The sequence below is a fragment of the Somniosus microcephalus genome, chromosome 9, assembly GCF_052327205.1.
Source record: "Somniosus microcephalus isolate GS21.2 chromosome 9, FLI_Smic_1.0, whole genome shotgun sequence".
NCBI classification, from domain to species: domain Eukaryota; kingdom Metazoa; phylum Chordata; class Chondrichthyes; order Squaliformes; family Somniosidae; genus Somniosus; species Somniosus microcephalus.
This window is the reverse complement of record NC_140995.1, coordinates 52,663,614-52,684,109: the sequence shown is the minus strand read 5'-3', so window position 1 is coordinate 52,684,109 and position 20,496 is coordinate 52,663,614. Positions and strand designations below refer to the sequence as shown.

The 20,496-nt window shown below is 45.0% G+C and overlaps 1 protein-coding gene across 1 annotated transcript in view; it reads right to left on the bottom strand.

Moving 5' to 3' along the window:
* Positions 1 to 732: 732 nt before the first annotated feature.
* The window catches only part of LOC147112378 (uncharacterized), a 244,816-nt gene continuing 225,052 nt past the window's right edge, over positions 733 to 20,496 (bottom strand). The window contains exons 39-40 of the mRNA XM_085998167.1: positions 14,037 to 14,103; positions 733 to 902 (exon numbers count right to left, since the gene is read on the bottom strand). Coding sequence (XP_085854293.1) covers positions 748 to 902; positions 14,037 to 14,103 — 222 coding nt within the window. The 3' untranslated portion in view covers positions 733 to 747. The remainder of the gene's footprint in view (positions 903 to 14,036; positions 14,104 to 20,496) is intronic.

Genomic DNA, 20,496 nt, shown 5'->3' with positions numbered 1-20,496 from the left:
GTTTAAATTGCTTCATTATATGCTCAACATTAAGCTTATGAATTTTTTATGATCTGTTTGTTCAAAACAATCAGAAGACCTGCATATTGTTATTCAGAGTTCTGTTGTGGGGTTTTGAAATCAGTCTTTGCGATGTGATGGTTATACAATGTAATGTATAATGAAATCTTATTAAATGGAACAGTTCTGAGTAATGAATCTGTTCCTACAATTCTATTATACACTTTTCATTTAATTCCTGCAATATTTTCTCTACTACTTCCCATTCATGCTACCAGATGACTCTGTGCTCTCTCAAATTGACACCGACACCTGGGAATCCCTGGCCCAAGACCGCAAAAAGTGGAGGAGAAGCATCCGGGAAGGCACCGAACACCTCGAGTCTCTTCGCCAGGAGCAAGCGGAAGCCAAGCGGAAGGAGCGCACGTCAACCCAAGCACCCCACCCACCCGCCCCTTCAACCACCGTCTGCCCCACCTGTGACAGAGACTGTAGTTCCCGTATCGGACTCATCAGTCACCTGAGAACTTATTTTTAATGTGGAAGCAAGTCATCCTCGGTTCTGAGGGACTGCCTAAGAGAAAAAGAGGTCGATACATATCTTAATGTGAAATCAGTTGCAAGTAAACTGTCAAGTAATTTTTTACGTGCTAAGAATAATTTGTTTTTGTTGCAAACTAGTACACTGTTATCAATTCAGAATATGAATGAGGCCACTGTGCAACTGTTAAAATGCTATCATGCTTATTATTTTGGATAAATCTTGCCTCTGGGCCCTTGTGGTCCAATCTCTCCTCGAGGCCCTGGTAGCCCATCATTTCCTGGAGGCCCTGGTAGGCCCAACTTGGCTTGAGCAGCCAACATTGCAGCAGGAGACTTCAGTTTGTAGTGGGCAAGTTTCTCTGGAAAGGAAAATAAAACAGCAAACTGTATTATTCCATAATAAAACAACAACTTCCATTTATTTACATAGGAACAGGAGCAGGCCATTCAGCCTTTCGAGCCTGTTCCACCGTTCAATTAAATCATGGCTGATCTGTATCTTAACTCCATTTTTCGCCGTGGTTCCGTAACCCTTAATACCCTTGCCTAACAGAAATCTATCAATCTCAGTTTTGACATTTTAAATTGACCCCCAGCCTCAACAGCTTTTTTGGAGGAGAGAGTTCCAGATTTCCATTGCCCTTTGTGTGAAGAATGTAGAAAATACAGACACTTTATGAGGGAAGAGAGAAAATAAATATAGATATGGTAGGAGATTTAGGAGAGATAACTGAAAGCTTGGTCGAAAAATGGGTACTGGACTCCGAGTTTTATTGAAACTAATCATACATCATGCTCAGGAGAGTTGCAGCAATCACATCATTTTTTAGCTCCCATTGTCCACCAGGAAGCAACAATCACAGGGTTTGCTGTTGTAGTTTATGAATGCACCTCTGAATTAGATTAACATCTTTGAATCATTTTGAGATATCCATTATAAACTACTGGAATTCTCGGATTAGATTGCTGCCTTGTAATCTCTCTGGGGACACACTATTCTATATAAACCATCTGAACCCCTTGATTAGATTACTGCTTTGCAATCGCTGCTGGGTATACATTATTCAATATATGATTAGATTAGTGTTCAAACAAAGTGAATACACACAAGATTAATGAATAATTGCTGAGATGAATAAAACTGCACTTAACTGGACAACTATCATGTAAAAAACATGATCAACATTTTCTGTGAGAATGGAAGAAATCAATGCAGGAATACATTGTCTAATTCTAGTTACATTTTACAATCAATGGTTTCAATTGAAATTATAGTATCAGGAAAATAGAAAATTCTGACCATGTAAAAGAGTGTTGTAAATGAAAATTATTATTAAAAGAGAGGAGGGAGAACATCTATAGGTAAATTCTCATCAATGAGCGTACTTCTCTAAACAGTTGTCTTCTGCTTTTAGGATTTGATTCCTAACCCCTCCCGTTCCCCTATGCCCCACCAAAAAGGAAGAGAAAATTTGAATGTACCATCTTTCAAAATGTTAAAATTTTCTCACTTAATCTCGAATCTAAAACTATTAAAATAGATAATGGTGTAATTTTATGAAATCATGTTCTTGAATGGATGCAAAATCTAGGACAGTAGGTGCCCGAATTCCAGTTGTGCACTCGCAGAGGGCAAAGCATTGCGCGGGAGCCTGCACTTGTGAAGCTATTCCTAATAAACATTCAAACAGCAACGCCTGCACTAGGGCTGCCAACTCTCCAGGATTGCCCTGGAGTCTCCAGGATTTGGAGATTAATCTCCAGGACACTGCCGCGAGCAACCCTGGAGAAAAATCATAGGGACAGTAAAAAAAAAGTGTTTTCTTTTTCATTTTCTTTGAACACATTTGTTTATTAGTTATAAAAATATCGGCGAGGCGAAAAAAGGCTGCTTGACTGACAGCCAAGAATCATCCAATCGGGTAATGAGTCTTTTTGCTTTCCGATTGGCTGAAGGGATAATTACAAGTCCTAGCCCTTTTGGGCTATCCCAGATCAGGCGTATTCCCCAGACATTCACCCTCAACTTCAGTTAGAGATAGCCGAATTCCATAAGACGCTTAAATGGATCAAAAGGTTCAGGCTATCTTTCTCTAAAGGAAAGGAATGACTGATGATGTTACCGTCCTCCAGATAGTACTTTTAATAAGTTGAACTAGACTGTAACCTTCCGGATATTATGAGGGTCCGGAATACCCCCCAGAATTCTGCAACTCCTTATAAAAGAGTGTACAGAATTTGGGTTCGTGAGTTTATACAGAATTACTCTTTGAGACAATTCTAAAAATATATAGTTTTATTTAAGAGCCGACATTCAGTTAACATCTTTTGAATCAGTCGCAACATTAACAATTCAAAATACAATTAGCTTACATTTCTTATTTCTCAGAGATCCTTAATCTCAAATCTTTACTTCGTTACATTTCTTATTTCTTACTTATTTCTAAATCCAGAACATCCACCAAAATCAATCACTTTGACTTCCTGAGACTCATAGTTAAAGACATACAGAGATGCCTCTGAAGAGTTGAGAAACGCTTTGCCCATTCAGCGAGTTCTGCCTTTCTGTTAAAAAGGTCTTATTTTTATACCCTTTTGGCATTGGTTTCTTCTTTGATGTTCTCTGCTGATGTCAGCTAATTGTCTTCACTGATACCTCTGTTTGAATGCTTTCTATCTTACTATCTATTCAACTATTGCATGCATAATTATTTCTCTACCTTTAAGTGTTTTAAAAACCATCATAAAAACAATGACAGCTATGGTTTCTGTTTGATGTCATTCCTACAAAATGCTTTCATTCAATTCTTAATATTGGCTTTATTGGTTTTTAGCAGACATTGTGACTCCGTGCTGCTCCAAGTTTAATACAAACACAATGTAATTGCTTGGTGTATCTACTGAAGTCCTTGTTGGTTAAACCCAGTTTTCATGTATTAATAATATTAGAAATTTGTTCATGGTATCGTGTATTTCGCTGAATCATGGCTATTCCTTCACATGGCGAGGGATGGTGCTGCACCATGAGGATTGTATGTGTGTCAGGCGACCAATGGCGAGCGTGTGGGGATGCAGATCATGCGATGAAAACTCCAGGAATACATCAAGCCAGAGTTGCCAACTCTAACTTACACTCATTCATAAAATGCCTTCAGTCTAGTAAAATTAAAAATATATACACCAGGACAAAGCACTTCAGTGAGCAGGTGTTCAAAACAATGACTCCCCTAAAAAAAACAGTACTATGCAGTCGCTGGCCTTCTGCAGGGAGCCTTTGTGTGATGGACGTAGCAATGGCACTGAAACATGACATTTTCATTAGGCCTTTGTCCTCTCCAAGCACATCCAAGGACCTATTTCCCTTAGCTGAGTGGTCAATAACCAGGGGGCATAGATTTAAAGTAATTGGTAGAAGGGTTAGAGGGGGGTTGAGGAGAACTTATTTCACCCAGAGGATGGTGGGGTCTGGAACTCACTTCCTGAAAGGGTGGTAGAGGCAGAAACCCTCATCACATTTAAAAAGTACTTGGATATGCACTTGAGGTGCCGTAAACTGCAAGGCTACGGAATAAGAGTTGGAAAGTGAGATTAGACTGGATAGCTCTTTTTCGGCCGGCACAGACACGATGGGCTGAATGGCCTCCTTCTGTGTTGTAAATTTCTCTGATTCTCTGATTGCCTCTGCCCACTGCTTTCAGTGGAAAAGCAAAGATTGCCTGGAAGCAGTGGTAGAACATCAAGTCTAGTCTTGGAAATAGCATCAAGATGCTAGATTAGTGAGGAAGGTGGCCACTGTGTGGTACAATTTATAAGTAAAATTAAAACTTGACTAGCACATGGGGTGGCAGTCCTTCCGATCTCCGACAGTAACTATGGTAAAGGTTGGCAGAAACCCTGGGGAAATGGCACAAACAGCTGTTTCTCCGAGCTTTCCGCTGACCTTCTGACAGGAGATTGGGAGAACTCCCATGGGAATTCAACCCCACAAAGAAGTTCTAGAAATCCAAAATACAATCGGAAGGTGCTGGAAATGTTCACATCTGAAAGGTAGGTTAGTGTTTCAAGTGTGAGTCGCATTCTGATGAAGCTTTACCCTCCCTTTCTATTTCCGAATGAGTTCAAATCCCGCTGGACTAAGTTGTCAAACTGAATTGAATAAACCTGGTAATTTGTGGTTTAGTACCAGAAAATGACTGATTTGTGCAAAAAATGTCCCAGTCTGGCCTTCATGTAACCTCCAGTCTCACACTATGGGGGGAATTTTTTGGGGGGGTCAGTGGGCATGTTTGGTGGCTGGTTGGGTGCGAAAAAAAAATAGTGACAGCAGGTTTCCACACTATTCTCCCAGATGTCGGGTCTGTCATCGCTGAACAGACCCAACACCAAACGGTAGGCGAGGCAATTTGGATCATTCGCGAGATTGTTAAGAGGCAGTTAAATAGTATTTTAAGATTACCTTTCAATTTTACATGTTCCCCAATGGGTTACACGCTGCTCGGGGATTACGTTAGCTCAGCACGTAGTGAGTGGATTCAGCCTTGAATTATCTGATTACCCGACAGCTGCAAAAGTTGAATAAAAGCTCCCATCTCACAGCTGTTCACTTTTCAAGCTCAGAAACTCTTGCTTACTGCATTTGGAAGACAGATTGAGCTTTATGCATGTTGTAAGTGTTTGGAACTAACTCTCTATCCAGTGCCACCTCATTGGAACAACCTCTCTCAGCATTGACAGATTTGCATCTGTCATCTCACCTTCACCTGCCATCTATTACATCAGAATGGGTACGGTTTATGCTCCCTCACCTTGGTCCTCAGAATCCCACTATGATCAGCCCCAATGCCAGCAGCACCAGGTACACCAGCAGCACCAACAACAACACCAACCTTCTCCACAATGAACTGATGCTGCACAGGACAGAGGGCATCAGCACTCGAGTACATTGCTGCGTGGGATGCCAGGGATGGCCTCACCAGATTTACTTTACTTGACACTGTACACCCTGGCTGCCACATGATGCGCCAGACTGGCACCACCCCACACCAACACCATAAAGCATCCCTACAATGTCCAAGCCATTCCTTTCACACTCATCACCATTGCGGGGGGTACCGTTATGTCTCACCATTCACTGCAACTCACTAAGCCACTTCCAAAGGCGCACACAAATCTGTCCAAGAACGCAAAGTGTTGAAAATAAAGATTTCAATGTTTGACAGCACATTAACAGAAACTTCACATGAACATTGGCTAAAACATCCAAGTGCCTACCTTTGTGTGTTGTTAGTTGATATGATTGGACTAGGATGAGGGTGAGTGTGAGGGGTGAATAGTGAGATGGGGAAGTGATAATGTAGATATAGAGGGATGGGTGGAGGTGCAAGGTAAGTTGGTGTGAGTAAGGAAGTGCAGGAGTAGGGTAGAGAAGGCAGAGTGATGGAGATGTGATGAGTGGCACAGCAGGATGAGGTTGAGTGTGGTATTGCAGTAACGTTTCATGATCTACTGGGATCATTGAAAGTTTGCGCCACTGCAGCCTGGTCCTCCTTACAACATTCCTGTGCAATGTGCAACCAGGCTGCATTGATCTCCTGGGGAGGTCTCTTCCGCCCATGGGAAGGGAAGAGGCAATCCCTGCGTGCTGTGACTCCCTTCATAAGCATATGGAGGGAGTCATGGGAGAGCCTGGGTGCAGCCGTGCACCTCTGTGCAGTGATTGTCAGTGTTTGCAGCACCTTAATGCGGCAGAACACTGACAGCACAACTGTCAAAATCAATTTGCGCATGGTCCCTTTAAGGAAAACGGTTGATGACGTGTCATCAGACCCAGTTCCTTCAATTGGCTGGGAAACGCACAGGGCGGGCTTAACAAGCCCAATCAATGGAAAATATTTTCACAGAGCAGGCTGGAGCCAGCAGCCGGGTCGCACCCCCGCCACCAAGCCCAGCCGCCCTGGACCCACCTCGGTAGGCGAAATCATGGCCGATGTGATTGACTCTTAATACCTTCAGGCTCTAAATACTGCCTCATCCACATCCTGGAAACAATTTTAAAAACTTCTTCCTTTCTGCACAACAATAGTTCTGGGAATAGGCAAGGTGCTTACGGAGTGAAAGTACCTGGTGCAGCAGTGAGTTTCCGCATGTACCCGGAGAGTCTCCATACCTCCCGGGCCACCGGGTAAATTCATAGATTTTTTACAGGTCGGAGGCATCTGCCCACGGGAAGCCTCCGATCGCAAAATTTTGGCCAATATATATGAATCAAGATAACAGACTGTTGAATGATTTTGGACTTATTGATATGGACGTTTTTGGTGCCTGCTCTGAAGGAGAACTAAATAAGGCCTATGGAGTGGGAACTGTTATGGTTCCTGGGCGAGCCTCACCCTGAGATGGATAAAGGAATGGACTTGAACACTGGATTAGCAGGATGACTACTTGATATAAGAGCATAAGTGGCTAAAAGTATGAACAGTGAATGAAGGAAAACTCATGTGCAGTCAATACAATTGAGTCAGATTGTGGAGACGAAGTCCCGTCTTCACACTGAGGACACCCTCCATCGTGTTGTGTGGCACTACCACCATGCTAAATGGGATAAATTCAGAACAGATCTAGCAGCTCAAAACTGGGCATCCATGAGGAGCTGTGGGCCATCAGCAGCAGCAGAATTGTATTCCACCACAATCAGTAACATCATGGCCCAGCATATCCCTCACTCTACCATTACTATCAAGCCAGGGGACCAACCCTGGTTCAATAAGGAGTGTAGAAGACCATGCCAGGAACAGCACCAGGCATACTTAAAAATGCAGTGCCAACCTGGGGAAGCTGCAACACAGGACTACATGCATGCTAAAAGGCGGAAGCAGCATGCTATAGACAGAGTTAAACGATCCCACAATCAACGGATCAGATCAAAGCTCTGCAGTCCTGCCACATCCAGTTGTGAATGGTGGTGGACCATTAAACAACTAACAGGAGGAGGAGGCTCCAAGAATATCTCCATCCTCAATGATGGTGGAGCCCAGCACGTGAGTGTAAAAGACAAAGCTAAAGCGTTTGCAACCATCTTCAGCCAGAAGTGCCAAGTGGATGATCCATATTGGCCTACTCCTGAGGTCCCCACCACCACAGCAGCCAGTCTTCAGCCAATTCGATTCACTCCATGTGATATCAAGAAACAGCTGAGTGCACTGGATGCAGCAAAGGCTGCGGACCTCAAAAACACCCCGGCTGTCGTGCTGAAGACTTGTGCTCCAGAACTAGCTGCGCCTCTAATACTAGCATCTATCCGACAATGTGGAAAACTGCTCAGGTATGTCCTGTCCACAAAAAGCAGGACAAATCCAATCCGGCCAATTACCGCCCCATCAGTCTACTCTCAATCATCAGCAAAGTGATGGAACGTTGTCGTCGACAGTGCTATCAAGCAGCACTAACTCACCAATAATCTGCTCACTGATGCCCAGTTTGGGTTCCGTCAAGGACACTCGGCTCCCGACCTCATTACAGCCTTGGTCCAAACATGGACTAAAGAGCTGAATTACAGAGGTGAGGTGAGAGTGACTGCCCTTGACATCAAGGCAGCATTTGACCGAATGTGATATCAAAGAGCCCTAGTAAACTGGAAGTGAATGGGAATTGGGAGGAAAACTCTCCACTGGCTGGAGTCATACCTAGCACAAATGAAGATGGTTGTGGTTGGAGGTCAATCCTCACAGCCCCAGGACATTGCTGCAGAAGTTCTAGGTCCAACCATCTTCAGCTGCTTCATCAATGACCTTCCCTCCAACATAAGGTCAGAAATGGGGATGTTCGCTAATGACTGCACAGTGTTCTGTGCCATTTGCAACTCATCAGGTAATGAAGCAGTCCATGCCCACATGCAACAAGACCTTGATGACATTCAGGCTTGGGCTGATAAGTGGCAGGTAACATTCACGCCACACAACTGCCAGGCAATGACTGTCTCTAACAAGCGAGTGTCTAACCACCGCCCCTTGACATTCAACAGCATTACCATCGCTGAATCCCCCACCATCAACATCCTGGGGGGTCACCATTGACCAGAAACTTAACTGGACCAGCCACATAAATACTGTGGCAACAAGAGCAGGTCAGTGGCTGGGTATTCTGTGGCGAGTGTCTCACCTCCTGACTCCCCAAAGCCTTTCCACCATCTACAAGGCACAAGTCAGGAGTGTGAAGGAATACTCTCCACTTACCTGGATGAGTGCAGCTCCAACAATACTCAAGAAGCTCGACACCATCCAAGACAAAGCAGCCCGCTTGATTGGCACAACATCCACCACCTTAAACATTCACTCCCTCCTCCGGATCATGTCTGCAGTGTGTACCATCTACAAGATGCACTGCAGCAACTCGCCAAGGCTCGTTCGGCAGCACCTCCCAAACCCGTGACCTCTACCACCTTGATGGACAAGGACAGCAGGAGCATGGGAACACCACCACCTCCAAGTCCCCCTCCAAATCACACACCATCCTGACTTGGAAATATATCGCCGTTCCTTCATCGTCACTGGGTCAAAATCCTGGAACTCCCTCCCTAACAGCACTGTGGGAGTACCTTCACCACACGGATTGCAGCGGTTCAAGAAGGAGGCTCACCACCTCTGAAGGGCAACTAGGGATGGGCAATAAATGCTGGCCTTGCCAGCAATGCCCACATCCCATGAATGAATAAAAAAAAGACAAAATTGCAGGTAGATTAATTGGGGATCGATAGTCTACCAAGGAATGGATCGTTTGTGTTGAAATACCAATGGAGCAAACGACTATGAAAACCTTGGCCAAAATCAGAAAGCATGCTGGACGATTGTTAAACTTGACCAAGTTTAAAAGGTATCGTGGATCTTGTTATTGCTCCAAGGTGCCTTGAGAAAGTAAGTATGGTAGACTAGCTTGCTGCATATTTCAAGGACAGCGACAGATATGCTGAGAATAACAAAGGACAGCTGCTTTGCTGAACCAAGGGAAAAGAAAAAGAAAAACCAAGTCCATTTATGGTTATTCGGCTCAATAATAGACTTTAGATGGAAAACATACCAACGCAGGCTTAGAATGACCACAAAAAGCATTCATAGAAGAAGTCATCGATGAAATGAACTCTTATAGACTCTCAGAAGAAGGATCTGATTACCCTTGCTTCTGAGTTGCACTCCCCAGATAAGGTTGTATGGCATCTTTATACGGAACACTGCCGTGTCTTATGTCAATAAAATTATTTTGCGTGTTTAAAACCATTCTGAAGTGTTTCAGTCTCGGTTTATTCTTACTTTTGAGTGAAGACCCTTTACTGTCCACCTAAACATCAATAGCAGTAAAACTGACTGGCACTATCATAAGTGGCATAATTCAGAGTCAAATATCATCTAACAAAAATAATTGTTTGACTAATAATAATTTTATTAAAGAGCTGATTAAATTGAAGTACAAGAGAAATTAAGCTGTTCAGTAGATAGGCTGGAACATTTCTGGGCCTGGGAGGGCGAAACGAGCATGCAAATCGGGGGGGGGGGGGGGATGCGAGCGTGGGGGGGTGGGAGGTGAAATTTGGGATGGAACCTGGATCTGTTAGGTCCCCGCCCCTTTATTAATGTTTGAAATTCTAACGACAGTGGGTGGGCACTTTATGTGCCTGTCGCCCTTCATCCTAACATCTAACAAAAAAGAAAAAAAGAAAGACTTGCATTTATATAGCGCCTTTCACGACCACTGGACGTCTCAATGAGCTTCACAGCCAATGAAGTATTTTTTTTTTGAAGTGTAGTCACTGTTGTAATGTGGGAAACGTGGCAGCTAATTTGCACACAGCAAACTCCCACAAACAGCAATGTGATAATGACCAGATAATCTGTTTTTGCATGTTGGTTGAGGGATAAATATTGGCCAGGGTACCGGTGATAACTCTCCTGCTCTTCTTCGAAATAGTGCCATGGGATCCTTTACATCCACCTGAGAGAGCAGATGGGGCCTCGGTTTAACGTCTCATCTGAAAGATGGCACCTCCGACAGTGCAGCACTCCCTCAGCACTACACTGGAGCGTCAGCCTAGCTTTGTGTGCTCAAGTCCCTGGAGTGGGACTTGAACCCACAACCTTCTGACTCAGAGGCGAGTGTGCTACCCACTGAAGCACAACTGACAAGGAGGGAGGACTGATGGCATGCTACTTTCCTAATGGCAATCAATCTCAAAGTGGCAAGATTGTCAGCTACTTCCAGCTTGTCTTCGGGATCAATTATTCCCACCAATGCCATGCAGCTTAAAGGGAACTCGCGCAGCCGGCTTGTCAATGCGCAGTATTTTGACAGCGCCGCGCAGGACAAAAAAATTACAGGGAACATTGCTCCACACCCCCCCAACTACACCCCGGATGGATTGGCAAGGTTCTGCTCTGATGCTGCGGGTACCCGGTCCCTTTATGCTAATGACGGCATCCCTAGAATTTGGGAAGGGGCCAACGTGGGGCCACACTGACAATTGAAAGTCTTGCTCTGCAGTACTTGCAGCGACGAAGTGAGGCTCGATGAATTTCAACCCCAGTCTTTTCTCCAATTTCCCCACTTCCCTTCCCTCATCACCTGATGATACTGACTCGTGTTTAGGTGTTTCCACAGGTACAGACAGTTGCCTGGAACTTTGCCCAGACGACTGTTCTTCAGACCCTTCAGTTTAACATTAGTTGTGGAGAAGTTACTGAAATCGATCACCAGAGACAGAATGACTGAGAACTTGGACAAGTATGAGCTGATCAAAAAGAATCAGAATGGATTTGTGAAGGGTAGGCCAGGCCTGACTAATCTAGTTGAATTTTTTGAGGAGGTCACTAACATGGAGTGTCTGTGGAACTTCCAGAAGGCATTTGATAAGGTTCCGCACAAGAGGTTATTAGCAAAAATAAAAGCGCATGGAATTGGAGATAAGCTTGAGATATGGGTTGTTAATTGGTTAGGAGGTAGGAGACAGAGAGTAGGAATGAAAAGAACGATCTCTGATTGGCAAGATGTGGCAAGTGGTGTTTTCCAGGGATCTGAACTGGGGCCTCAGCTTTTCACCATATATATTAATGACTTGGATGAAGGAATAGAGAGTTGTATATCCAAGTTTGCAGTTGACACTAAGTTAGGAGGCATAGTGAGTTGTGTAGATGGGAGCTGCAAGTTACAATGGGACATAGACAGACAATGACAGATGGGGCTGAAAATTCAGTAGGGTTAGCGCCCCATTTGAGGCGCTAGAGGGCCTAGCGCCGGAGTTATGGCCGGTTTGTAAATTCAGTGGGGCCCTGCCATCGGCGTTAGACCGGTTGCGCTGCGCCGGCACCGATGACATCATCGGTGTGCGCAGTGTCCCGGTTGCCGTGGTGACGGGCCCCAACGCCGAAATTGAGTTGCGGCCGCCTCGCCCGTGGCAGCCGCAACTAACGATGTTTCAGCAGAGTCCTACGCGAGTTAGCGCCGGCGCATTAAGGTCACGCGGCGGCCGGCCGCTTTCCCGCCGGCCGCCTGCCCGCACCTCCCTCCCCGGACTCCTCCACCCCCCCCCCCCCGCAGAACAGATGCGTCTGGCCTGCGAGCCCGGCACTTCTCCGAGGTGCCGGGCTCATTTTTTTCAAGATTTCAACGGCCAGCGGGCGGGTGCAGGCAGCTCCTCCTTAACTGAAGGAGGAGGCCTGCACTTCCCCAGCCTGCTGCACCGCATCGGGTGCCGCAGCGCCGGAATTGCGCCGCAATGCGGCAGTCAGCGCCCATTTCGAGGCGCTGACACCCTCCTGTAGCGCCGGCAGCCGTTTGGGCGCGGCGCTACTGAATTTTTGGCGCGCGCAGGGGGACTTAGCGCCGGCGCTAAATTTCCGGCGCTAAAGCCCTGGCGCGGCGCCAACTGAATTTCTAGGCCATGGAGTTTAATGTGGGGAAGTGTGAGGTCATCCTCTTTAGATCTGGAAAAGATAAATCGGAATATTTTCTTAATGGTGAGAGACTAGTGGCTGTGGAAGAGCAAAGGGATTCAGGTGTCCAGATACAAAAATCACTGAAAGTTAAAGTACAAAAGATAATCAAAAAGGCAAATGGAATGTTGCCTTTTATCTCAAGGGGATTGGAATTCAAAATTGAGAAAACGTAGGAACTGGATGGGCCATTCAGCACCTTGATCTTGTTCCGCCATTCAATTAGATCATTGCTGATCTGTATCTTAATTCCATTTATCCGGCATGGTTCCACATCCCTCGATACCCTTACCTAACAAAGATTTATCAATCTCAGTCTTGAAAATTTCAATTGTCCCAGCCTTTTTGAGGAGCGACTTCCAGATTTCCACGACCCTTTGTGTGAAAAAGTACTTCTTGATTTTACTCCTAAATGGCCTAGCTTTAGTTTAAGATTGTGTTTCCTTGTTCCTGATTTCCCCCACGTGGAAATAGTTGATCTATAGCTACCCTATCGAATCCCTTTTAATACCTTGATTAGATCCTCCCTCAACCTTATAAACTTAAGGGAATTAAAGCCAACTTGCCCCCATAACTTAACCCTTTAAGGCCTGGTATCATTCTGGTGAATCTGGCGTACCCTCTTCCAAGGCCAATACATCTTACCTGAGGTTTGGGGCCCAAAACTGAACGCAGTACTCCAGATGGGGTCTGATGAAGATTCTCTACAAGCAAGTAATGCTTCAGTTGTACAGAGCCTTGGTCAGACTCCACTGTTCCTATGCACTATGTTCAGTTTTGGGCACCAAACCTCAGGAAAGATTTATTGGCCTAGGAACGGATTCATCAGAATGATACCAGGGCTTAAGAGGTTAAATTGTGAGGACAGGTTGTATAAACTTGGTTTGCATTCCCTTGACTTTAGAAGGTTGAGGGGTGATCTAAGAGGTCTTTAAAATGATAAAGGGATTCACTAGGGCAATTCAGAGAAACTATTTCTCCTGGTGAAAGGGGAACAAGGGGGCATAATTTTAAAATCAGAGCTAGGCCATTTAGGAGTGAAATCAGAAAGCACTTTTGCACACTATAGTGGTAGTGGAAATCTGGAACACACTTCCCCAAAAGGCACTGATCTAATTGAATGGCGGAATAGGCTCGAGGGCTTAATGGCCCACTCCTGTTCTTATGTGTTAGCCAAAATACTGAGAATTGTCAGGCTATTTATCATGGGTGGCATCACAACTGAGCCTGTTCCTGTCCTAGCCTGATGTCCATACATATCCACTTTACAGCACCCAAGAACCGGAAGCCTGGGCAATTGCCTTCCCCCACTAGCTGATGGTGATGAGGTCAATTTTAGTGTCCTGACTGCTGCCCTAGCTGAGGTCAGATCCTGATGTAAAAAAGCTACGTCTTGAGAGACTGCTAGCAACAAAGAGAATTGGTAGAGTTATGACAGATGAAATAAGGGAGACACGATGCGGGTAAGCTTTCTTGTAGGCATCACTTCACATAAAATTCAATCCGTAATTTTCTTACCTTCAAAAACCCTGTGAATCTCCTGTCTTATAAATTTTGATATTTCTTCAAAGGAAATTTTGCTGCCCTGATGAAGTAAAGAGACATGTTAGAGGACTTAGCCAATAGTGACTTTAGAAGATCGACATTTATCAGAAGTAAATAAAGCACAATGAAAACAATGAGATGAAGCCGACAACAGAAGGAAGACGTCTGGGACTAAAAGGTATGGCTGTTCTGATTGTAGTTTAAACTAAATATGTCAATAAATCTATAAAGTCTAGCTGTTTGTTTGTGGGAGGAGGATGGTTGTAGGTGTGTCATGTTGTGGCCATTTTCAGTTGATTACTGTTGGGAGCAGCCTGTTTCAATGGAATGGACCTGGACTGTAGTATTAATGCCCATAGCTTTGTTAATAGTATGACTTTGGGTTCCTTTTTTCATTGATATCTTTAAGTACATTTGAGGGAATCTGTAATACGGGGACCAGCTGTGCGGAATGGAAGTTCTCTCAAACTATTGTTCAACAGGTGAAAGAAGACTCACAGCTCACCCAGGTTAGAGAAATAATTAATAACTTTGGCCTTTCCATATTTACAGCCCTACAGTGTTATTGTACCAGGCCTTCAAAGGATCACTATCTGTCATACCTGTCTCAAGGGGTCCTATTGACCAGCCTTGTATTTTTGTGCTGAAACTGGCTGAATGGTTTGAGATAAGTTTCTGAAGAAGCCACCCTAGCACCTTTGAAGTCCCTGTTGACTGACAATTCTGTAGCCAGAAGTTGGCTGAAACTGGGTAAAAGTATGACACGCTTCTGCTAGTTCTTGTTATACCTAATGTAGCAGGGTGACTGAGGGCTGATACGCCAGGCGCAGGCCGATGAAGGCTCTGGTCCCAGAATAATGCACGGCCCCTTTAAAAACCTCCCCTTTAAAGATAATTTCACCTGGATTAGGAGGAGACTTTCCTCAGCCAAGTGAACATAAAAGGGAAGGTTCAGAGGCAGCAAGGGTTGAGGAGGGTTGGGAGTTGAATAGCTAAAAGATTTAGAGCTAGAAATTCGTCTCCATAGTGCCCGATTTTTTCAGTGTTACGGGTGCCGTTTTGTGACGAAAATGTTGACGGTGCTGCCCGTGCGCTCACTTCTGGTGCGTGCTGTGCTGTGCTGAATGCCATCTTGGCAAGGGCGTTAGCGTCAGCGTTGGAAGCGTGCACCAGAAGTATGTAGAATAGGCAGATCATGATGTCAATCAGCGTGCAATGCTGATTTGATGCCAGTGCTGCCACTTTTGTCCTCAATGTTGGAGCTAACGCCCTGTGTTAAACTTGCAGAGCTGAACATGTGTTCAACAGCAGGAAGCCCCTATCAGCGATACTTAAAGGGATCAGCAACCACTCTCAGGTCAGTTGCTGATTATTTTTCACTGGCTCTGTGTAAGTTTGTGGAAGTGTTTGGAGCTTTCTAGAGTTGTTTAAAGTTGGTGATGTGCCAGGAGGTGGTGCTGCAAGTGGAGAAGGCCTTGGTTCTGACTTCAAGGTTTCTGGTCAGACACTTGCTCCCAGTCATGGGTGCTCTAGTCATCCCTCTTGGGCTGCAGCATGACAGGGAGATGGAGCAGAGGCAGCAAAGAAGAGGACAAGCTGGTCGCAGAGGGAGGAGGGGGAGGGGAGAAGGGCTCTCAGCAGGAGGCCTTACCCACCTAGGGTCTTACCTCAGCCTGAGCCAGGAGCAGTGTGTGAGGTGTCTATGCTTTATGAAGGAGGTGCTCACAGAACTTTGCCACCTCTTGCAACCAGACCGGCAGCATCACACCAGGGCAAGGACAGTGCTGCCAGTGGCTGCGAAGGTGACCATGGCCCTGAATTTCTTCATGTCGGGATCCTTCCAGGCTGGAGCAGGCGACATCTGTAAAATCTCACAGTTACGCATCCACTGCTGCATAAGACAGATGCTCTTTATACCAGGAGAGGGGACTTCATTGTCTTCTCTCTAACCAGAGAGAAGCAGATGGAGCATGTCAAGATAGTGGACTTCCCCATGGTGCAGGGCGCCATCGATTACACAGATGTGGCATACGGGCACCGCATCTAAATGCTGCGATGTACTGCAACTGCAAAGGCTACCACTTGCTGAATGTGCAGTTGGTGTGTGACCATGCTCAGCATATCATGATAGTATCCTGGCAGCAGTCATGATGCTTTTGTTGTGCGCCAATCCACTGTTCCCTCAGTCTTTGAGCCACCAAGACAAACTAGAGGGTGGCTACTGGGTGACAAGGGCTATCCGCTGCCACCTGGCCATGACTCCGCTCCACAACCCAACCGCATGTGGGCAGTATGCGTATAACAAAAGCTATGCTACCACACAAAATCTGATAGTGCAGACCATTGACGTCCTTAAACAACGGTTCTGCAGCCTGGACCATTCTGGAGAAGCTGTGCAGTACTCACCAGAGCGCGTCTCAAGATTCATCATGGTCTGCTGCATGCTCCACAACCTCGCCATTATGAGGGCAAAGCCCTTGCCACCAGGCATATGGCGACAGGAGGAGGAGGAGGAGGAGGAGGAGGGAGAGGAGGAGGAGGAGGAAGCAGAAGGGAGGAGGCAACCCAGACAATTCCTTTCAGCCTGAATTGTCTGTGATCGACTCATCCGACTGCGGTACCAGTGAACGCAACCCCAATTCCCCATTCAACAATAGTCCCACACTTTACCTTCCTGCAGTGCGTCCACGTCCTCGGGGCTAAACTGCTGGCATTCACCACAGTGGCTATCTGCTCCCATTGCACTTTACTCTGTTGCCTGGGGGGCTTCCTGTGGAAACAGCACCTCTCTCCTCCTATCCATCTCCTGCACCAAGGTCTTCAGTGCTGCATCCGAGAACCTTGGTGCATGTTCTCGCCCCTATTGTGCCATCATTAGTTGTTTTCCATTGTCTTCCCCAGCCAGTTCAATGAGCTGCTGCAGGCAGAATGCACCTCCCCTTTAAGAGGTGCAGACTGCCTTTAAGTAGTGCAGGCTAGCTTTAAGTGGTGCTAGCCTCGCATGAACTTGGGCCACCTGCTGAGCGTTCAGCCACTCAGCAGCATGTTCAGCGCTGGGCTGAACATCGCAATCATGGAAATGAGCAGGCAGCACAAAGTTCACGTGCTTTCAGCCACTGAGAACCAGCCACTCAGCAGTGTAATCCAGAGCATATTTTAACAGTAAATATGTATCATTTATTCACCCTTTTCCCTGCTATCTTAGAATACTTTATGGGGTCACATTTTGGTTCTTCAGGAGTAAAGGTTTACCTATGGAAGTGGACTTTAGCATTGGGCGCAAAGCAAAAGAAGTATCTGGAGCAAGCTTGATATGTAATGATGACGACCATTGATGATGACAAATACAGTGACTTCCCTTCTCTATCCACCACATCAGTGATTCTGTCAAAAAACTCCATTAGGTTAGTTAGACCTTTAACAACTGTCTTTCCCTAATCAGCTTATACTTTTCAAGTGCTCATTTACTCTGTCCTAAATGGATTCTAGCAATGTTTTACTACTAACGCTAGCCTACAGACACTCCTTCTTCCCTTGTTTAATGATAGTGTAACACTTGCTACCTTTAAATTCTCTAGTATTTACCCCAAATCCAGCAAGCTTTGGAAACTTATAACTAATGCACCCTCACTTTCTTGTTGAATTCTTTTAATAGCTTCAGGTGCAAACCATTTAGGCCTAGAGATTTGTCTGGCTTCAGATATCTATTTCATTGCTTTATCCAGTATAATTTTTCTGTTTATACTAATCGCCATTAAGTTTCTCCCACTCACTAATCTTTAGTCCTCCTTGTATTTTTCTTCCTTTTCAACTGTGAAGACTGAAGCAAAATATTCATTTAGTGGCCCTGGCATTTTACATTCCATCTGTTCAGTCACCAGTCAGGAGGTCTATAAAACTCTTCCACCAGTGTGATGTCACCTGTTGATTACACTTATTTAAATATCTCTTTTCTACCATCCTGATACTGTCCTTTATTAATACTGCCAGTCCTCCTTTCCTATCCTTTCTAAACAACAACAACTTGCATTTATGTAGTGCCTTTAACGTGGTAAAATGTGCCAAGGCGCTTCAGGGAAGCGATTATCAAACAAAATTTGACACTGAGTTATATAAGGAGCTATTAGGACAGGTGATCAAAAGCTTGGTCAAAGAGGTAGGTTTTAAGTAGCCTCTTGAAGGAGGAGCGAGGTAGAAAAGTGGAGAGTTTTGGGGAGAATTCCAGAAATTAGGGCCTAGGCAGCTTAAAGCATAGCCTCAATGGTGGAGCAGTGAAAATTGGGGATGCGCAAGAGACCAGAATTAGAGGAGCACAGAGATCTCAGATGGTTGTAGGGCTGGAGGAGGTTACAGAGATAGGGAGGGGCAAGGTCATGGAGGGATCCTATATCCTGAAATATTTAGCTCCCCATCTTGCTTAATTAGAGCCCGTTCTCTGTCATTGTTAGCACATTAGACCCTCCTAGCTTTATTTCTGCTTCTATTTGCTCAATTTTATTTGTAATACTCTTGGCATTGATATAAAGAAGCCTTAGCCACAAAATTCCTAGGGAACTACTCCCCTAGCGTAAATGTGGCATAGTTAAGCCCTTGCTTGTTCATCCCTGATTGCCCTGAGCAGGTGGTGATGGGCCTTCTCATTGAACAGCTGCAGTCCTTGCACTAATGGTGTTATGTAGGGAATACCAGGCTATTGACACAGCAAGTGATATACCGTACAAAGCAGGATGCTGTGTGACTTAGAAGGGAGCTTGAAGGTTATGGTGCTTGCACACCATCAGCACTGTTATTCTTCTCGGTAGGCCTCTTCCGCATCCCTGATTTTAATCGCTTCACCATTGGTGGCCATGCCTGTTTTGATTTCTTTTTGGGTTCAATAAAGTCTCATTTCTGAAAGAGAATGTTGTTTAATCTAAAGTCTTGTTCAAGACTTTCTACAGCTTTTTACAGAACACACTATGCTGTGATGCATCTAGAATGAAACTGAAAGTAAAACTCCTCTGGACTGCTTGTCTCTCACATGACCTCTGCTGGTCAGGCACAAGTAATCAAAAACACAGACAAATATGCTGTAAGGCATAAGTAATCAAACACAGACAAATATCATCACTATTTGCTGATATCATTACATCTCCCTTTCTTAAAACAAAAGTATTTTACTTTTAACTAACAACATTTAATGAACTTACATCATCATTATCATGATCAAGGTTTTTTACCCTTGCTTTGTGTGTTCACATGAAATATGTCAATACACTAGAACTTGAAGAAAGAATAAGATAACATTACTTCCTTCTTTAACAATAGTCCTTAAATTTGCTCAATGAGTCTCTCAGGAGGCTTCACGTGTCTTGAGGATTTTCTGATTGATTGTCCTTGAATCTGAGTTGTTGCCTCAGATGATTGGTTCTCAGCTGTGTGATCAGGTTGTTCACCAGTATCAGTCTCTTGACCTGCTGTGGCTGGTCCCATGAGAAGATCTCGACGATTTCTTCTCAGAACAGCACCCTCATCTGTCTAAATGGTGTATGATCTTGGTTGAACTTCACTCAGGACAGTTCCCTTCTGAGTCCATGTGTTTGTTTTGTCTTTCAACCTTACTTGGTCACCAGTGTGGAGTTCAGGTAGGTTTTGTGTTCCTCTGTCATAGTAGTACTTTTGCTTTTCTTTCTGTTGCTCTTTGAACTTCCTCACTTTCTCCCCCTCTTTTGTTTTCAGGAGGTTCTCCGGGATGGGTAGGTTTGACCTTAGCCGACGTCCCATCAGGAGTTGGGTTGGTGACCTACCACACTCGAGCGGCGTTGTGCGGTATACAAGCATGCTTTGGTAGAAGTCAGTTCCACTGTCTTTTGCCTTGTACTTCAGTCTTTTCACTGTGTTTGCGGGCTCTCCTGGGTCAACAGCTCTGGACAACGTGTCTGCTGTATACATCAGCTTACCCGGTGTGTACGCAACATTCAGTTCATCATAGACTGTCTCTCTTTCACTTTCCACAACGAGGGCTCTCTTTACCAGGTTCAGTCTCTCACAGGCTTTTAAACCTAGTATGGCTTGCACATCCTTTGGCACCACGATTAATGCTAGCGTGTGCTCTCTGTCCTTGTGTGTTACTTTGACAATGCATCTTCCTTTCACTGGTATATCAGTACCTGAGTATCCGGTCACTTTCACTTGTATTCCATGTAACTTTGGTCTGGGTCTAATTCTCTTAAAATCGGTCTCTGATATCACATTAACTTGTGCTCCAGTATCCAATTTAAATGGAATGTGTATGTCATTCACTTTTAGTGTCAACATCCAGTCTCTTTCTTCATTTTCGTTCGCTGGCCACGCCTCTTTTTTCACATTGGCGCTCGTTTTGTTAAACGGTTTGTGTCCGTTCTTACTCACTGCATCCACGTTGCAGCTACTGTCACTGAACAGCTCCTTTGCC